Source organism: Mixophyes fleayi, chromosome 3 (genome assembly GCF_038048845.1).
Source record: "Mixophyes fleayi isolate aMixFle1 chromosome 3, aMixFle1.hap1, whole genome shotgun sequence".
Taxonomy (NCBI): Eukaryota; Metazoa; Chordata; class Amphibia; order Anura; family Limnodynastidae; genus Mixophyes; species Mixophyes fleayi.
In genome coordinates this window covers 255,959,818-255,980,991 of record NC_134404.1, presented here as the reverse complement: position 1 = coordinate 255,980,991, position 21,174 = coordinate 255,959,818, and the positions used below count along the sequence as shown (strand labels likewise).

At 37.9% G+C, this 21,174-nt stretch overlaps 1 protein-coding gene across 3 annotated transcripts in view; it reads right to left on the bottom strand.

Annotated features, from left to right (window-relative positions):
• ERMARD (ER membrane associated RNA degradation) overlaps positions 1-21,174 on the bottom strand; it is a 90,934-nt gene that overhangs the window by 59,144 nt on the left and 10,616 nt on the right. For all 3 annotated transcript variants that reach the window (XM_075203464.1, XM_075203465.1, XM_075203466.1), the window contains 5 exons: positions 19,009-19,110; positions 17,449-17,538; positions 12,534-12,631; positions 11,413-11,549; positions 7,327-7,441 (listed from right to left, as the gene is read on the bottom strand). In XM_075203464.1, coding sequence (XP_075059565.1) covers positions 7,327-7,441; positions 11,413-11,549; positions 12,534-12,631; positions 17,449-17,538; positions 19,009-19,110 — 542 coding nt within the window. The remainder of the gene's footprint in view (positions 1-7,326; positions 7,442-11,412; positions 11,550-12,533; positions 12,632-17,448; positions 17,539-19,008; positions 19,111-21,174) is intronic.

Genomic DNA, 21,174 nt, shown 5'->3' with positions numbered 1-21,174 from the left:
AAACCGGGGGGGCAGCATGGCACAGTGGGGTTAAAAACCGGGGGGCAGCATGGCACATTGGGGTTAAAAAGGGGGGGGAGCAGCATAGCACAGTGGGGTTAAAAAGGGGGGGGGAGCAGCATAGTATAGTGTGATGAAGGTGAGCCAGGTGAAGGGGGCAAAATCAGTATGGAGGGCGCAGTGTGATCATAATGCATGGCGATGATGAAGGGGCACATTATTGTAATGTTGCAGCTGGAGGAAGGCCTAATTATTAATCGTGGGTGGTATTGATTTAACGCCAGGGTTGTTTTGAATTATCTAAATGTAGCCATTTTTTCCAAATAGGGCCCCCAGCATTCCAGGATCCAGACAAGCCGCAACTAAAGAAACCTGCAGCCACAGGTGGTGAAAGTGAGAAGAACAGGTAGGAGAGAGCAGGACAGTATGTGAAATGTTGTAATTCTAGTAGGGACAGTGCCAATTTTTGGTAAATGTTCTGCCCAATGTAAGGTGCAAGCCAAGACTGAACTCTTTGTGTAAACACTGCATTCTTTCTATACTACACTGTGATGCTAGATGTCCTGAAAGTCAGGAGTGCTTGGACATATGTGACACTCCAGCGAATTCAGAGCCTAGTGATTTTGATGTATTAGTCATGCCCCAATGGCGCATTTGCCAAGCGCCCCAAATGCATGACCACACTTCCTAAAACTTTTAAAAAAAATTAGCATGCTCGACCATAAGGGGGGCCCCATGAATTTGTTGTAGCGGGGCCCTGAGTTCCTCTTGGCAGCCCTGGGCAAGCTTACCAATTTCCTGAAACAACTTCTTAACCTTCATAGTCTCTTCTATCCAATTACCACCACACTATACAGTTTACACACACTTACATTTATGCTCCTTCTATATTCAAAACTCCTCACATAGCCCCACTAAGCACTTCTTCTCAATGCAATCTGGCTACTTAACCTCATGTATCAAACTCCTATTTCCCTATAGACTGTTTATTAATATCAAGTATTGTTTTATTGTGTTTGCTGTGTTTGTGCCCAATTGTAAAGAGCTACAAAATATGCTGGGGCTCTATAAATAAATTAAAGTAATAATGTTAATAATTCACCATTAGCCCAAGGATAATGACACGTATTACTAAACCTGAATTTAGTCATTAGAGCACCCATAGTAATGAATGGAAATGGTGGTTGATTGTATAATTCTGAAGTCCCCATTCATTACTATTATGACTAGATGGGGGGTGTCAGACCGTGAAAACTGCGGTCTAACTTGCTGGACACCCCCTGGTGTCAAAACTGTGCTCAACACTGCCTGCATTGTATTAATCATGTACGTATGCATTTTAAGTCGTGTACAAATTCTTAAATGACACCAGATGGGGTCATAAATTTACGTTATTCATAATATAAGCATATTGTAATGCAGTAATTGTACTGAGGTAGTGACAGTTTTGTAAAAAAAAACAAAAAACATTTCTAACATCTTCTTTGTTTTTGTTCAAATTAATTATTCTGCTCCCTGAACAGCTATCAACCTGTTCGGTAGCAGTGGAGGTATTTCAGTGTAGTGGAGGAAAAAGTCTTATAATGGCTCGAAGACAAGGTGAGCAAAATTACTACAAATCAGCGTCATTGAGGTTGGATCATAATGACCGGGGGGGTTTTAAATTATCTGTATCTTTTTACTTAGTTATGAGACGGAGCCAAAGCTCTCAGTAGTTAAAGTTAAGACCATTACCTACCCGATTCCTGCTACCACTCTGCCAGCATCAGCACAGAGAACTAGACAGGCGCAAACTGTCGTGTGTAACAATTTTGTGCCACTTTAGTATGTGAGGTTTTATTTATTCTTCTGAGTGGATGTTGCAGACAAGCTTTGTACGACATATGATGTAAGCCGCAATTCGAGAATATGTCCCGACTATTTATTATGCCATGCTAAATATGGCTGGAATTAACGCGATCACAATATATCAGTGTAATAATAATAATAGTGTGTCGCAAAAACAACATAAATTCATCAAACCTTGGGTCTTGTTCTTCTAAATGAACACTTGAGCATTCGCAAAGATGCATTTCATTTACCAAGAGAAATGCGCAAAAAAATTAGATTTCACTGTAGAAACTTCAGAGGAGCCACCAGCACAAGCTCCAGGAGTTCGAAAAAAGGTGTGTCCCGCCAAAAAAGATCGTAAGACCCAGGGCCGGATTTACCACTAGGCAACCTAGACGCCTGCCTAGGGCCTAGCGGTTCTCAGGGGGCCCAGATTGGGGGGGGGGACAAGAAAGAAAAAAAAATTGCAAAATTTGTGAAGGTGCTGGCCAGAGAGGGGGCATGTGTGAAGGTGTTTGGCAGAGAGGGGGGCATGTGTGAAGGTGCTGGCCAGAGAGGGGGGCATGTGTGAAGGTGCTGGGCAGAGAGGGGGCAAAGGTGCTGGGCACAGAGGGCACAGTGTGATGAGAGGGACAATAATGAGGGGTATGGTGATGCAGGAGGAGCAGTGTGATGTGCGGCAGCACATAGCTTAACCTTCTACTTAACTATAGGAGTATATGCTATACTAAAAGAATATAGTGCTATGGATTGTTTCAGGGGGGCCCAAACCAATATCTTGCCTAGGGCCCCATGAGGTCTAAATCCGGCTCTGGTAAGACCACTCATACATGCCAAGCGTGTTACAAACTTACCGTATATACTCGTGTATAAGCCGAGTTTTTCAGCATACTTTTGTATGCTGAAAAAGGGCACTCGGCTTATACACGGGTGAACTTACCTGGTGTCCGGTCCATGGCTGTCAACTTCTGCATATGCGTTCCAACAACAGGAAGTTCGGCATTTGGAACGCAAACTTGCGTTCCAAATGCCGAACTTCCTGTTGTTGGAACGCATATGCGTTCCACTGCCGGGTAGGTAACAAAAAATCTCACCCTATGTCCGCTTCCACCTGTAGTCAGGAATAACGGCATAGCGGCATCTTTTGGACACTGCCTTCTCCATTCATCTGTCTTGATCTCAGCAGCGGCAGCTCACTATACTGATGTTCCCTCCCGGCGGCTGACAGGTAAGCAGATAATGCAGTTCGGCTGCGCTGATTGTGTTAAAACAATCAGAGCGGCCGGACAGGATTCTCTGCCTGTCTGTCAGCCGTGGGGAACATCAGTATAGTGAGCTGCCGCTGCTGAGATCAAGACAGATGAATGGAGAAGGCAGTGTCCAAAAGATGCGGCTATGCCGTTATTCCTGACTACAGGTGGAAGCGGACATAGGTTTGGAGACACTAGATATTGCTATCATAGAACAACTGTATGCTGCTAAGATATTCTATAAAAACGCATCATATGCACAGTATGCATTGAAAGTCTCTCTCTCTCTCTCTCTCTCTCTCTCTCTCTCTCTCTCTCTCTCTCTCTCTCTCTCTCTCTCTCTCTCTCTCTCTCTCTCTCTCTCTCTCTCTCTCTCTCTCTCTCTCTCTCATAATCATTTATGAATGTTCCTTGTCATCTAGCTAGAAATGATTTCATAGATTGAACCTATCATTTTCATTTAGGTTTTTAATTTTGCGCTCTTTTCCACCCTAGGCTTATACTCGAGTCAATAAGTTTTCCCAGTTTTATGTAGTAAAATTAGGTGCCTCGGCTTATATTCGGCTCGACTTATACTCGAGTATATACGGTATATGCCCAGAACAGCAGATATCATACTGCATCGATTGTAATGATAGGCTGGGTAAAACTGATTAGTTGTAAGATCCATTTTGTTTTTGTATTGTTTTAATTTTCTTATACTTTAGTCAACGAAAAATGTTTAATTTTAGATGAAAAGTTTATTTTTTGTTAAGATATTAGCAATAACACACAAGTTGTCAATTTTGTTGATTTATCTATAACTTTTTAAATCAAAATAACTCATGCAATAGTTCATTATTCCAAACATACTAATAATCTTCTAAAATCATTAGAATATCAAAATCAGGCACAAAATATAGCCGGGTCATAACAACTTTCCACCACAATAACGACGGGTTAACAAGAAATAGGCAACTAGAGAGTATTTTTAGAAGGGTATGCCAGTATATAATTATACCCAGCTGCTCAAGGCACTGTGCAGCAATGCAAAGAAATATCATAGAATCTTGTGATAGATCAGCTGCAAACACTTTAAGTTAATCTAAATATCTAAGTACTGATGGAAAAGTCAGAATGAGATGAACAGTGTCTGAAAGAAAAAAAAAGTTATAATAGGATGTACTAAACTACTGGCAAAATTCTGTATAAAGAAGAACATTCTCTGGGCCCTGTAGAGAGTAGTAAGAACACTCCCTTTTAACCTCATAATAGAAGGTTCTAGCTATGCATGTCTCCCACTCTTATTATCCCTTTTTCAATTATCTATGAATTACTGATTAAATTATCAACTATACGTTTATTAAGAACTGTCCAAAAGATTCAAAATAAAAACATTAAAAAAAAACCACAACACTAGATTAAAATATATATAATAAATAATAAACCACAAATATGGATTGCTTCTAAGTCCTTATTAAAGTACTATAATGGATAAGGATAAAGAGCCCATAAAGGACGACTGTATTAGGGGCATACTCCAATTCCTCATAAGAAAATAAACACATACATGCAATCAATATTTATTTGATGAAAAGGTCAAACAATATGAAAAAAACCCACAATAAAAACAGATAATATGAACTGTGAAAATCGTCAAAACAAGATAATGGTGAAAAATATCACCATGTTTATTCAATACATCGATAAATATCTATAGTATTGATCATATCATCAGATTGATGTTAGACTGAGTGATGATTAAACTATTAAATTCCCCTGACACTGGGCTCTGAAGATATAGCACAATATATGAAAACTGCAGCGTTTTGGACATTTGGGGCTAGATTTACTAAGCTGCGGGTTTGAAAAAGTGGGGATGTTGCCTATAGCAACCAATCAGATTCTAGTTTTCATTTATATAGTGCTTTCTACAAAATGACAGCTAGAATCTGATTGGTTGCTATAGGCAACATCCCCACTTTTTCAAACCCGCAGCTTAGTAAATCTAGCCCCTGGTCACCACAGCCACGGTTTTGTGGAATCTTGGTGCAGTAAATTAAATTTCAATACCCTGCCTCTCTTATATTGAGCCTTTTACTTTTATTTTTAATCTTTTCTCCCTTTGATTGCCACCATACACTTGAATTTTTTGAACTGTCTATATACAGTATATACTGCGTACATTACTGTATTTGTAGAACCCCTTCAAATGCCTGAGCACAAGGTGATTTTGGGTTATCTGTCAACAGCAGTTTAACATTCACTTGAATAGATAAAGAAAGAAAAACACTGTGAGGAAACCAAGAGTCTGGCTAATGAACTTTTATAGCTGGTCTTACTCAACGACTGCTATTGAACTTTGATAAAAGCAATGCCTCTAAGCATAGGACTTTTACCACTACTAGCACCCACATTATCCAGCTGTTCTATGTGGATTAAAACCGTACATGTGTTTTAAAGATGTATCGTGAATGTTGCTATATAGTGTGAATATACAGTATGCCATTGTTGTGATACATTTCTTAAGTATATATTATCATTAATACAGTTATGTACTTGACAATATGTATTTAATACTTGGCCAGCATCTGCAAGTAGATAAAGTCTAGAAGCATCGTCTGTCTATGAGTAAGGCTGGGTACACACTACAGGTATAGCATTAGTATGTACGCACCAATGATGGAACGATTATCGTTTCAAAGCACATTGTATCGTTTTATTTGATTTTATAAACAGACTAAAAATCTCGGTCACCGATGGAATGATATTGTTCAAATTCTGCAGTGTGTATGAACTCACAACCAGCAGTGTAGGCAGATCTCCATAGAGTTTAGAGAGCCATGATCTTCAGCCAAAGGTTATGACAGATGAAAAACACAGATCTGAAGGTACATGTTGTAAAACGTGTATAGTGTGTGCACACGAATCGGCATGATGATCGGGACTTTCAGTCGTTGGTAAAATCATTAACTATATCGCATCGGGAGACATGTTCTGTAGTGTGTATCCAGCCATTGTATTAAGAATGTAATTTATGTTGATATCTTTTGTAAATGTATCACTGTGTAGACAGAGGAGAAATGTCACAGGTAAGATTAAGCTTTGAAGGCCAGATGCCAGTAATCAGATGCCTGTGAATAGACAAAGGATATTGCAATAGATTAATGGGTAATAGGCTATGTCCACAGCTAACTCCATGGTAAGCAAGTCTTTGAACATCTAGTTATATGTTAATTAGGTTTATGTGAGCAGTCTCTGATTCTATTGACTAAGACAAAGTCTAAACCAAATAACCTTGCTTATCCCTGTGATATGTGAATGTTATTTAAAAATACTATTATTATTAACTCTAGAACATATGTTATATTGTGTATCTATTGAAGTGTTGTCATGTATTTGCAGGCGGAGGTGATGTAGGCTTAAAAGGAAGAAGTTAATGTTATAAATTAAATAAGCTGTAGAGAAACGAGCTGGAGTGAAGAACATCTGCTGCAAGTAAGAAGCTTCCCAGCACAGTTTGAAGGACTCGTTTGTTAGGGTTAGTAAGCAGGAATCTATGTTTCATTAGTACAGAATGCCATTAGGCTACAGTGCTTTGTGTGAGATGGCATCCCAGGTAAATAGACATGGGGCTGTTATCGGCAGAAAGGCCGCAGTAATATTAAGAGATGCTACCAATGACCTTGTCATACAATATTCATAGACACTGAACTGCCATCTGCAGGACATTGTTGCTCACTTAGCTATTGTGCATTATATATTTGGACAACTGCTATTTTGCAGTGCTGTGTTAAAGAACAGCTTCAGTACTAATAAAATAATGCTGAACCTGCACCTGGTATCGGTCTGAGTGATCTAAAGACCCTTGTATCTTCACAAACATTATTCCTGCTGAAACTAATGCACCATGAACACATAATATTTGATTTATTTATTGAAGAGGATTAAACTATAGAAATCTTTTCGGATACATTTTGAGACAAAACTCCAAAATTGTTTCTACTGCATTTTATTAGCATTATTCTGGAGACAGGGACACCAACAATAAGTTTATAGAAATAGTTCAGATTCCATTCCTTCTGCCCATGTTTGTTGTTGCTCTTAGCAACAAGTGAAAACACTAAGAATGGAGGTAGTCATTACTATGATGGGATATCAGCAACAAAGTTACAATTATTCTCAGATTATGTAAATAACTATTTAAAATGAAAATGTATTAGCATAATATAGACAACCAATCAGTCAACAAAGTGGTTGCTTTTACCTGCCTTGTCTAAATGCTGTAATTGCTTCAATCCAGAAGGCTGCCATGTGAGGCAACACAAATTGGGATTTTTGAATTAACTTTTCAGCCAAGGACAGAACTTCCTCATCAACATCTATAGAAAAACAAACCAACACACAGTAACAGTGGCAGAATAGCAGGCAAAACATAACATAAAACTATAAAAATATATTTAAAGCCGTTTACAAATGCTTCAAGTTTACAGTGTGTGTGGCCCTGAAGGAAGTGCACTGCCAATAATAATCATACTGAAATGTATTAGATCATCGGGCACACTAGTAGATGAAGTCAGAAAATAACTGCAACCTTTGTGTTTCTGTATCTTCTGGCTACACTAAATGGCCTCATATTAGTATAGGAGAATTGTGATACACATCACCTATACTTCAGCTCAGACAGATAAGTAGAAATAGTGACCGGTTGGCCTGCCAGCCAGAATAGTATGCCTACTACAAATGCCCAAATTTGGCCCTCACTTTCCAAAACACTCATACCCCCATTAACCACTATGCATGCTTGGAGACAAAACCAAAAACAAGCAAAATGAGAGGAGCAGCTGCTCCTGAGTGGATTGTCAGTCTCCCCCAGCATCAGAGAAAAGAATCTAATGGTACAAATTTCCCATTTTTTCGATTGTGTCCCCCAGTCCGTGTCCCCCAGACCCCAGAAGTCTCAAAGCTACTCTCAACATGAAGGGGGAAAAAGCCACAAAGTAGCAGTCTCCTGGAGGACATACTCCACATAGGTGGTAACATCCACCTTGCAGAACTTGGAAAACATATGTGGCGACGACTAGAGGGCCATTCTGCAAACCTTGTCCACTGAAGCACAAAAGTGGCTAAATGTCCTAGTGGTGTGTACCATAAGCCCAGAGGGCATTGGAACCCTGACCACCAAGTAAGTTCACAGAGTAACCAAATCAAATCCATAACCATTGTAAGAATGACTGAGAAAGTACCTTAACCTTCCCTGAACTAACTGAAGTGGGGTTGGGTATGAATTCCTGGAGGTATATATGCAGACACTTATTCTGTTGACACCAAAATGTCAACACATCCATGCTGTCTACATGGTTAAAATGAAGACATTGTGATTCTCAACAGTAGTAATGTCGACAGTCACAATGTCTGCATTAAACAAGTCCAGCCGCTGGCACGCAAAGGGTTGAAAAATAAAAATGATGTGGGAAAGTATTATTTGAGTTTTTTACTTTTCATTAAATTTTTATGGAAAAACGAGGAGTGTGGTTTATTCAAATTTTTGATTGGTGCACTACAGGCCCTGGGTGTAAGGGCATGCTGGCAATTGTGGTTCATCAAGTACCAGCATGCCCTGGCAGCCATGGGTATGCTGGTGCCTGTAGCACTACAAGCATCCTATGCCCAGACTGTTAATGGCAGCCAAGGAGGGGGGGTGCGCTTTTTTTTTCAGACCCCAACTCCCTAGGGAAATTAGTTCCATGCTGATCAGCCTGGGGTTGGTTTGTCATTATGGCACAGGGGTTCCCGTGCTATAGTGCCAACAGTCCCGGCTGGCACAGCCTAGTGCTGGTTGTAGGAAAATCAGGGGGCACCCCACTCTTTTTGTCCCCCCCCATTTTCTTAATTGTAAGCTTTATTACAGTTTTAATTTTTATTTTTTTTAAACTGTTTTGTGCCGCCAGCATTGCTTGTTTGATGCAGTCATTACCACTGTTAACAATCACAATGTCTACATTTTAACCATGTAGACAGCATGGATCTGTCGACATTTACCCTGTAGACAGAAGTGTCTGCATATCTACCGCCAGGAACATGGCTAACACCGCTGAAGAGATCAAATGGGAAGTGTGATAAAAAGAACTCCTGAGTCCTGAGCAAACCATTTCAAGGGAGTAACCTTCTTAGACAGCTATCTGTAATAACATATCAGCAGGCATTTAAACAACATATAACAAACAAATCTGACAATAAAGCAGGAAGAAGCTGAGGACCGAAGGTGAATGATCAGAGGGCCGCCAGTTGCCCATCACTGTCTTAGATGGCTGCGAGTTAGCCAGGTCACCCTCAAAATAGGAGTATAAGATAAAAATATTTTTTTTGAGTCCACCAGCTAATTAAAGAGCCGGTCCACACTAAAAATAGCCACCTGGTACATTGGATTTCTAAAACGGGAAAACAGAGGCTGGTTTGATCATTGGGGACCTGTCTGTTCACAAATTAAAGGACTGCACTGATAAGACAGTTGACTGACTCAGTACCTGGAAGAAATTTAGATTCAACCTCATTATTGTCATCCCTAGGCTCCCACCCAAACAATAACTCATTTAGAAGGGGAGGAATTGTACTCGTGATTTAAAAAATGTCTGGAGGTCCTCAACCACTCTTGACAAGTCCACAATGTAATGAATCAAAGTTTTGGCTTATATGGTTTAACGGAAAACTTTGTTGCTATAGACCTTTTGAAGTATCAGAACCAAACAGGTTCCACCATGAACTTCTTAGTTTCACCACGGGAAGGTGCTGTCTGAGACTGCAGAGCAGCACAAGATTTAAAGAGGGATGCCTGAATTTTCTGGCTGGAAGTTTGGTCTGGCATTTTGAACAGATTAACTGTTGACCTGTAGTACATATTTGCTGAGGGATACAGGTAAAAAAAAAAGTGGAAACTTTAGTATCATCCAGCACTCTACAGGGAGATAGGGAAAAAATAGATCTGTGCCGTAAATTGCTACCCACTTTTCTAAATTACCAGGGACAAAGCGAGCAGAAATTAAAAGTAAAAAAAGCCCAAAAAAAACAAAAACAAAACATATCTGAGACAGTGGTGGTTTGTGGAAAGCAGGAGTCTATCCCAGGTGGCCAGTGCTGCTGTGTCCTATACTGAAGCAGTACAAATGGCCAGTTGCAGGTGGTAAGCTGTGACAAACTGCTGAGGCAGGTTGAAATGGCAAAAGGTGATGGTTCAATAATTTGCTGGGGATACATGTTGCTGCTTAATGGTAAGCTGCCTGCACTAAGCTAAAATTTGGTGCCTCCTATTTCATGTGCAGGACCTTGCTTTTCCTGCACCCTCCAGCTTAAGTACCCTGAAAACACACCCGATACCTGAGCCCCAGATAACACGTTTTGTCCAATTTTGGCTGCCCTACTGCAGTGATCACCATCTTGAAAGACCACTGAGGATACCTCTTTATTTACAGAAAATAAAAGTAGCAGATGGAAAATAGAATGCCTTATGGTACGCTCTAGGGCAGAAAACTTGAAAAAACTGCGGAGGAGCAGAGGGTTTAAGACTTGGACGAGACTTGCCTACTCTATCAGCAACCCGACAGGATTGCCATATAACAGGATAGCACATACGCCACATGCTGAGATCAGTCAGAGCTCCTGCAGTAAAAAGTGCATGCTCTATTCTTATTGGAGAATTCGGACCATTTGATTATAAAAGAAAACAAAAATCAAACGGAATAGGACCTGTGAGGAGAACTTGTGTTTGGATTGCACATGGGATCTTTCTTGAGGTAATTTTCCTAAACCAGCTTGACTAGGGTGTTGAACTACATTCCTCAGTCCAAAGGTACCTCATTAAGTATAAAAGAAAGGAACACCTAGCACTACATTAGTTAACTCTATTGTATACTGTTATAATTAACTAATTGGACTCCGAGTAATAAGAACTGTCAAATATAAAGTTTTCACCACATCTCAAATGTTCAATAAGAAGTTTTGTATTACTGGCCACTATTACTTTAGGGGTATATTATCACAACATTCTGCAGCATTCGACTCATATTTGACTATATTATTGTATTAGAATGCCTTGCTTTTTTATTACCACATTGTCTGTTGTCATTACCTTGTCCTTTATAACAATTTTTTATATCATGCTTTCTAATAAAATCCAGGCACAGTATTTTTGATATTTGCAACATGACAACTCTTTATCACGCCCACTGAGTATAGGTAATAGCAATACAAAGGTAATATAAAGTAATACAAAGTTCATATCCACAAACAAATCTGCATGTATCAGGAATTTCCTTGTTTAATAAAATACATATACAATGCCCCTCTAAAAACTTACCTGGAAACGTTTGCATTTCGTGTAGATTACGGAAAACAAAATGAAGTCGATGAACTACAGTTGATCCAGTGTTACTAAGCCTAGTTTGCAGCAACTGTCCCAGGCCAACTGTTAACAGCACAAGCATGGAACAATATCTGAAAGAATAAGGTTTTATAAACACACTGTGATATGTACATGCATACAATGGATGATTTACACATATAAGATAGTTCGCTATTAAATATTTTATTTTGTCAGCTCGCAGGTACCGACTGAGAAAGTGATATTAGTATGTAGCACTAACCAGTTGTATATTTTTTAAAATTATTTAAATCCTATAGAATCCATAAATCATTAGCAAGCTCCGTTTTTATTCAGACACTTAGGTCGGAGGGAGAGGAAGATGGAGAGCTAACTCACCTGGCTTAAAATTGAACAACCATTTAATTGAAGAAAAATCTATATTTTGTCAACTTTCCAATGAAAATACATGTATGTAATGGTCTAGGGTTAGATGGATGGATAAGCACACATTTACATGAAATGCTACATAAGAGTTATGTATGATATTTATAATTGTTGATCGCCAGTCATTTCTAGCTTTAGAATTTTTGCCAAAAAAACCTGTTAAGTAACTTTCGATTACCAATCTGTGTGATCTCTAGCTCACATTTAAGAGAAAAAAATCAGATATATTTTTCTATTTACGGATTACTTAGGACAAGGGCATCTTTCTTCTTCAACTGCAGAAATGATTTAATGACTTTAAAGAGCTTTGTCCGAGTCCCATTCTCCCCTAACATCCTGAAAGCAATATGTGACATAGTATAATTTAAAGACCGTTGCAATAGTAGCAGCTACACACACAAACCAGGAGCCTGGTGGTTGTAGTGACTGTTCTCCTACAAATGGGCGCAGTTGGCACTTAGTCAGTGGCTGAACAGCACCAATAGGAGTGGTCAAACACAGTAGATTACCGACGGTAAGTGGAACCCCAAGACAAATCTGCAAAGCCCTTCCCCTGGACAGGATTGCAGAGTAAGGCAAGATCTACACAGGTTCTAAAACAATTTGTATTAAAAAAAAATGTATATAATGATTAGAGAGTCACTTTATGTTGTTCTGCTACTTTAACTTACTTGGGTGGAATTTCTTGAGGTGATGCAAATCCATGCCACAAGATGTTACGTAGGTTAAGACTCTCTGGAGATCCAAGGAAGACCCTCAACAAATCCATCTAGTTAGTAAAATGCAGAGAATGTAAAAAGGAAAATGTATGAATTTGTGTAATCCTGTAAAACCACAATGGACATGTAATACCGGCTAAGAATATATTTAGTAATATATACCAAGTGACCACGGGTGTTGAATAAGCACCTAAAGATGATATCATTCAGGTCTTAAGTCGTTTACTTCAAATCTCCAGAATGTACCACTACAGGGTCTACAATATTTATTATTAATCACAAAATAAGTAGTATTGTTTTGGCACTAAAATGGTCTGTATTATGCAGAAATTAAAAAATCAATACAGTATATAAAAGAAAGTATTGACCAGAATGTTTAAGCTATGTCAGTACATTGTTCTTGTGCTCTAATTTAAAGGTGATTTGTCTGTACCCGTGGTGTTTGCAATATGAGCTGTGTTCATCACTTGATGCATGTAGCTCAGCGGCCACTGCAAATAAGAGTTCATTGTTCCTATGAAGAAAGTGCCAACAGTAAGCAAGGGAGCTCAAAGTGAATGATCATCGGACATTGAGCGGTGTTTACCAAGCAATGAAAGTATGTATGTATGTATGTATGTATGTATGTATGTATGTATGAGATTATAAAATGGAAAACAGTACAAGGTTATAGTAGCTGACTTCTCTGGAAATGTTTGGGCCATTTCATAATCGAAGGACCACACATGAGGCCTTTAAGTAGTATCATTTTCCCCACTACATGTGTTTACAATATAATTAAAATGGTGATTAGGAAACCAGGTTCAGAGTGTTCTCACTTATTTACTGTTCCTGCCTGTAGAACTTGGGTCAAACAATCAATGACTGCACAATAGTAGATCCATAGGGAAACAAAAGGATTGCAATTGTCATAATTTAAACATTACAACTCTATCATTCATTAGTTTAACACAGACATTTCATCACATGAACATATTTACAATATGACATAATTGAACATAATCTGCAGAAATAATGAATAATGTTGTTTACCGAGACACTGCCTGATACCATTCACAGTCACTGCTAATAGTCCAAAAACTTAAGTAATAGCATGAATTAAAAAAAAAAAAAAAAAAAGGCAGCTGGAATCATTTACTCATATGTCCCGTCCCCCACCCTCCCCCCCAAATAGCAAATCCACACGAGTCTACTTGGGATTTGAGAGATAGCCCCACACTGGTTGTCAAGTGAAGTCAATTGGATAAGTGTGACAGCCACTTAATATAGCTGAAATCCACATCCTACCCAGAGTGCCAATTACATTTGAAATTGTGTGTGGTGTCAGGGAGGTGAGTAATTTGGCAACCACAATGGTCCTAGCCATAAGACCCCACTTAGATCGGTTAGCTCTGGGGGTGCTTCCTGTGGGCAAATTATCCTTGTCTGACATCTCCTTCAATCAAATCAGACTACGTCTTACAGTTTTAGAACTTAATAGATTTTAATATGCAAAGTTCACACATACAATGTGTTCCAAAGCGTGTTATTACCCAATAGGTAACATTCATGATAAACTATATGGATAAAAGTATTCGGACGCTTGACCATTACCCCAACAGGGACTGTAATGACATTGTATTCAAATATATATACTTTAATATAGAATTGGTTCCCCTTTTGCAGCGACAACAGCTTCCACTCTTCTTGGAAGGCTTTCCACAAGATGTTGGTGTGTTTCTGTGGGAATTTGTGCTCATTCATTCTGTAGAGCATTTATGAGGTCAGGCACTGATGTTGGACGAGAAGGCCTGGCTCGCAATCTCCATTCCAGTTCATCCCAAAGGTGTTCAATGGGGTTGAGGTCAGGGCTCTGTATGGGCCAGTCAAGTTCTTCCACACCGAACTCCTCAAACCATTTCTTTGTAGTCCTTGCTTTGTGCACTGGGGCACAGTCATGCTGAAATAGTGAAGGGCCTTCCCCAAACTGTTGCCACAAAGTTGGAAGGATATCATTGTCCAAAATTACTTGGTATGCTGAAGTATTAAGATTGCCCTTCACTGGAGATCAGAGGCCTAGCCCAAACCCTGAAAAACAGCCCCATACCATTATGCCTCCTCCACCAAACTTCACAGTTGGCATAATGCAGTCAGGCAGGTAACGTTCTCCTGGCATCCTCCAAACCAAGACTTACCCATCTAACTGCCAAACAGAGAAGCGCGATTCGTCACTCTACAGAACACGTTTCCACTGCACAACAGTCCAGTGTCTGTGTGTTTTACACTACTCCATCCGACGCTTGGCATTTATCTAGGTGATGTGAGGCTTGCATGCAGCTGCTCGTCCATTGAAACCCATTCCATTAAGCTCCTGCCGCACAGCTTTTATGCTTACATTAATGCCAGTGAAAGTTCGTAACTCTTCAGCTATGGAATCAGTGTTGGTGACTTTAATGCAGTATGTGCATTAGCAATCGTTGACCCATCTCTGATTTTATGTGGTCTTCCCCTTCAGGGCTGAGTTGCTGTTGTTCCTAAACATTTCCACTTTCTAATATCACTTACAGTTGACCGTGAAATATCCAACAGAGATGAAATTTCACAAACTGTCTTATTGCAAAGGTAGCATCCTATCACAGTACCACGCTTGAAGTCACTGAGCTCTTCAGAATGACCCATTTTGTAACACAAATGTTTGCAAAAGGGGACTGCATGGCTAGGTGCTTGATTTTATACACCTCAGTAAATGGGTCTGATTGAAACGCCTCAATTAAATAATTAACAGGTGTGGCCAAATACTTTTGTCCATATAGTGTATCTATGTGTGATATATTTATAAAGTTTACTAATAATAATGTATAAATTCCTGTAAACAACATCCTATAAATGGCGAGTTCTGAGGTCATCATTTCAGTATTCATTAGTAAAGCTTGTGTATTATAAGGAATGATACATCCACTACTGTAATTTATGGACATCTAAGAGTACAATACCCTGTAAAAAAGTAATTCATATGTGGCCCAATTCATTTACAGTCACATAACTCCTCAGTTAAACAAACATGTTTTAGAAGGTGATTTCTCCAAGCGCTATTTGATATAGCGGGAGTTGTCTATGGATTTCTATTCACTTGACTGACTGTGTGGGCGCTATTCATATATAGCGGAATTTGTGTGGCAGGTTATTTCTTCCAGTCATCTGGAACCCTTAAAGAGGGTAGAATATGCCACTTTCTCTATTTAGAGGACATTAGTGCACATATTTATGTGTACAACACTGCTTCACCGGCCTATCTATAATATAAAAGCCTAGTGGCGTGTGTCTGTGTGTGAAAAAAAAACAACAAGCTGCAGCGCCACCTGCTGGGCGGAGTTATACACTGACCTACTAAATTCTTAGCATTATCTAATATATAAAAGAAAAAACTATTTTCTCAGAAAGGGCTCATCCAATTGATCTGAAATTTGGTATACTGACATTATTTGACAAAAAAATTAGAATAGTGAAGTCAGTTAACTTCCATCATCCCCCCTTCCCCCCGTGGGAGGGGTAGTAAAGGCTAAATTTATGAGTTCAGGGCTCAAACTCTTTTTCGTGAGGTAATTTTTCCTCATGAACACACATTAAAAAGGGCGCTTGCGTCAGGAAGTAACGCTCTTCCCCTGAGGAAGCCTGGGCTAGGCCCAAATGCATGACAAGAACCTTTTAAGACCTTAAGTAGCTTGATTTGACTAGAATGCACGAGTATCATGCACGGGTTAACTTGTGTGTGTGTGTGTGTGTGTATATATATGTATATATATATATATATATATATATATATATATATATATATATATATATATATATATATATATATATATATTTATTTTTTTTCATTTCATACATTTTTATTTAATTTTTATATTTATTTTTCTCTTTTCTATGGTCATATCCATCTATTTTTGGTCTAGACTTTTTTGCATTTATAATATTTGTGTTGGTGTCTGCAGACTATTTATTTTATATATGTGTTTAGTTTTAACTGAATATTGCATGTTTTTATTACAATATATACACATATTTACATATTGGCTATTGTTATTTTTTATCTTCATTTACCGTCTGGGATTTTTGTTTGTTTATTTGTATTATTTGGAGAGGATTTAGGATCGCCTCCCCATTTCCCCATCTGGCAGCTTTTCTTCATCGGGGTGAGCGTTGGTATATTGTTTTATTGTATGACATAACTCCCCAGTGACTTAAAGAATCCTTATCATTTAGACCCATCTATTTAAACATCTGATATCATAATATCAGAACGAGTTAATTATACAATAAACACCCTATACTTACTTGTACCAAGACACAAGTAATGCACGGGGTCTTCCCCCGTGCTTTACTACCACTGCTGAAAGATAACCAAACCCAAGGATAAGTTACGAAAAAAACTAATAAATAAATCACATTAATGCAAGTTCACATAGGCCTCATGCACATACTTGCATACAGTGGTGGCAAAATGACCTATATCCATAGGAACAGAGCCTGCATTGGACAGATTACAAAGAAAACCGAGAATACATCTTTTGTTCGTAGAATTGAATTTGAAAAAAATCATGCCTCAGACATGGGATTATGGTTGTAGATTTAGCAATATATAAAAATAATTTTATAAAAGAATTTTCTATTCACATTATGGATTTATGCAAACTCTCTCATACGTCATTACATACAGAATTTGACGAAATTCAAATCAACCAGATTTTTGCCTTTATTATGTAACAATCATGGTAATTCATACGTCCACAAATGTAATGTTCTTCACTTGTAACCTCTCTCTGTACTTAGGACAGTACACATAATGTACTGTGAACATTGCTTGTATTAGATGTAATTAATAACTCACCACAGGTTTATTAAAGATTTTTTCTAGCTCTTCCGATGCAAGCAGGTCTCTCAGTAAGAAGGGACAGTTTTTACCAATTGTTAAATACACCTAAAATGAAATTCACATACAAGATGAGCAATAAGAATAGTTTACAGCAAATCAGGAATGATAATTATGCACAAAAATTCTTATGCTGTTAAAGTAAAGCAATACAATAAAAAATAGGTTGCATGAATTAGATGATTATATGTCGGTGATACAAATAACCAGTTTGGAACTAGGCACCTAAGAGATGAGAATGGACACATAGGGAATACAGAATCACCTTAGGAAGTAGACACAAACTCTTAAAGTAAAATGATCACTGTATGAAATGATAATGTTAAAGAAGAACTTTGTCTATGTTGTTATTATCATTTCATACAGTGACCATTTTACTTTAGGCGTTCGTGTCTACTTCCTAAGGTGATTCTGTATTCCCTATGTGTCCATTCTCATCCCTTATGCTCCTAGTCCCAAACTGGTTATTTGTATTTCTATCTTTCTCTAGGGAATTGCAGACTTTGTCCCTAATTGGCACGGTGGCAGCATCCAGACCCTATCTCCTTATTCCCCTAAGGAGCGCTTATCGACCTTTTTTTTTTTTTTTTTTTTAAGATGTCGGTGAGTTTTGCCTTTGGCAAATCACACTTAAAAAAAGAAGGGTAATATGTATTGCCTTATATTTGCATATGCCCATTGTACTTTACATAGTGCTCACATACACTATAACACTGCATTTAAAATGGAGCCTAATGACAACGCATCATAAACAAACACATAAGGAGAACACTGCTTAGGTCTTAAAATATGCAAATAATGTATGCTTTTGGTAACAGGAGCCACATGGTTTTATGGCTATATTGTAAGGCTAAATACACAAAGGTAGTTATAGCCCATGCACTATCACAGCTATTCTCTGTCCTCTGAATGGTGAATAGGAAACAAATGCAGATTGGAATAAGGATTATTGATTCCATTATCAAACAGTATGTGCTTATCACACGGGAAAGACTAGGGTGGATTTGCTTTTAAACACAATGCTGTTTTAAATTTAGCTCTCAAAAACGCGGAATATCGGTGATTTGCAAAATTTGCTCCTTAATACTATTTACCCCCAGGAATACTACTACTTTTTTTTTTTGGGCAATTTATGGTCGAGCACCAGCACAATCCATATACACCTTTTGCTTGACATATGGATCACTGATCCTTATTAAAATCACCATTAAAGCACCAAGAAACTCTTCAGAAAAGAACTACATCGGATTCTGTAAAAACTGCACCTAACATCTCAATATAATGAAAATGTGCATGGGAAGGATATGAAGCCGAGGAAAGAATACTAAAGAGTAAGCAGTATTGCATAGTATTGCAGAGAAATAGCATAATGCTTACTCATTTTATGTAACCCTTTCCCACCAATCTAGATCAGCTTAATATGAATCAATTTATTCACATCCTATGAGTTCACAAAACGTAATTCTATCAAATCACTAAAAATAAACTTTCATTAATTAGAAAACATAAGACACTCACATCCCCTAAAGAGAACTCCAAACAAGCTGTCATCTTCATCAAGTGTAGTGATATTTTTGTTCCATCCAAACTCTTCAGTACAGCCAGTGCATTAAGAAACAACTGAGGAATATGTACACATTATATAACATTTGCATAAGTAACACAAACAGCAGAAAGCAAATCTGAAGATTTCTTATAACACCCCAAAAAAATAATAGATTACAAAAAAAAAAAAAGATATTGGAAAATAAATCAGCATTTCCTTTTTCATAGCTCCTTGTTGCTTTTTTGTAACTTTTTATTTTTAAAATAATGGGCCTGATTCTTTAAGGAAAGTAAAGCAAAAAAGGAATTTAGTGTAATATTTCTCTATTGAGTTATATGATTTGGTTAACAGTTGGATACATTTTCATAACAAACCACTTGAATGCATACATATTTCTACAAATTATATCAGAGATAAATTTTTAACCAAAGCAGATAAAAAACAAAACATAAGGAATGGCAGGGGGTTGACCCAGAAAAAGAAGAGGGGAGGAAATCCGGCGAGACCGCTTGGGCTACGCCAGTAAAGAAAGGAAAGAAGAAAGATAAAAAGAGGGGGGGGGGGGGGGGAAGAGCTACCCAATTAAGAATGTAGTCAGGATTGAGCACGGTCAGCTAAGGGGGTGGAGATTGGACTCATCAACGATCATAGTTTCCCGGACTCTTGAAATTCAAACCACTGACACCATATGTAAAATGTGGGGACAGATTTATACGGCATGTTCTAGATCAACTTTTAATTTCAGTGTAAAAATAAAACTATCAAGTATTTACGTCCTACATGAAAAAAAACCACCCAGTATTTTCTTGATGTGCAAAATAAACTCATTTGCACCCCTTGAATTGCAACATGGTTTTGCCAAGGTTCAAAGTTACTAATTTTTTTATTTACTTTCCTTAATGAATCAAGCCCAATATGTTTAAAACATAATGTATAGGTAAATATTTTTATCATCCAGAGAAAACATTACATTTCAATACAACAAAATGACTGCATCTTGTCATCTTTTGTTCCCTTTAAAAGAGAATTCAAGGAAAGTACTGGGAGGGGAAAGGAGTGAAGAGTCACAATCTCTGAATAGACTTCCATGTTGTTGCAAAAGCAGTTGAGGAGTAGCCTTAGCGCTTACATTATATGAGAGCCAAGGTTTCCATATTTATCTCCTTTATCACGTATTTGATAAGTAATACTGTCCACAGAAGCTATGAACTAAATTTTGTTTTTAACTACTTGGATGGGAGATAGCAAAAAGATTGCATCTAGAATATAGTTATGATGACGCACTTTGCAGCATGTAAAACATGAAGTACTAGCTTATCTAACAAAAAGGGCTGGCCAAGGAAACAATGTAAAATTTATTTGTAAGATATCATCAAGTACAGTCTGAATCTGCCTCCAGAAAATAGAGATGTTAGGGAAAGTCCACTAAATATCATAAAATCTTCTCCTTGCTCACAATCTCACCAACAAAGGGAAAATGTAGATATATTTTGTTTCGTTTGACCAGTAACATATATCATCTTATACATACTTTGTATGTTGTTTTTCTGAATTAGAGTCATTATAGAAGATATGGCAACTTTTGTTTAATCTTTGAAAGAGTTAACTTGGTTTGTTCAGAATAATATTGTTCAGGCCTACATCTTTGCTAAAATAAATAGCAATAGACTAGTCAGATCAACACGATGCTAAAAAGTAAACATTTTATTAATAATTAATAATGTGACTTTGATATCACATCAATATTGATCAAAAAATTACATCCATAAAATAATGCAATAGAAATACTTTCTTTCTGAATCCACTGCCTGTAATAATATACGATAATAGATATCTATATAGTCAATAAATATAGCCCAAATGTTTAATATCCCATTAGGGTTTTGTTGCACAGAGTCCAGATGACAGTCTTGTACTAACTCCAATATAATAGGTTACTCACAATTAAAACATGGGCTGTTAATCTGTGTCTTTTCGCAACACTCAGAAAAGATCACTTGAGTTCTACAATGTGTCCACAAGAGGGAGCTTCAAGAAAACTGCATTAGATGCAATCATATTATATGTAGATTTTACTGCAGTCCAGAAATCCGTGGCTGGTAATTTAGACTCCGTTCAATAATGCCCATAAAATAGGA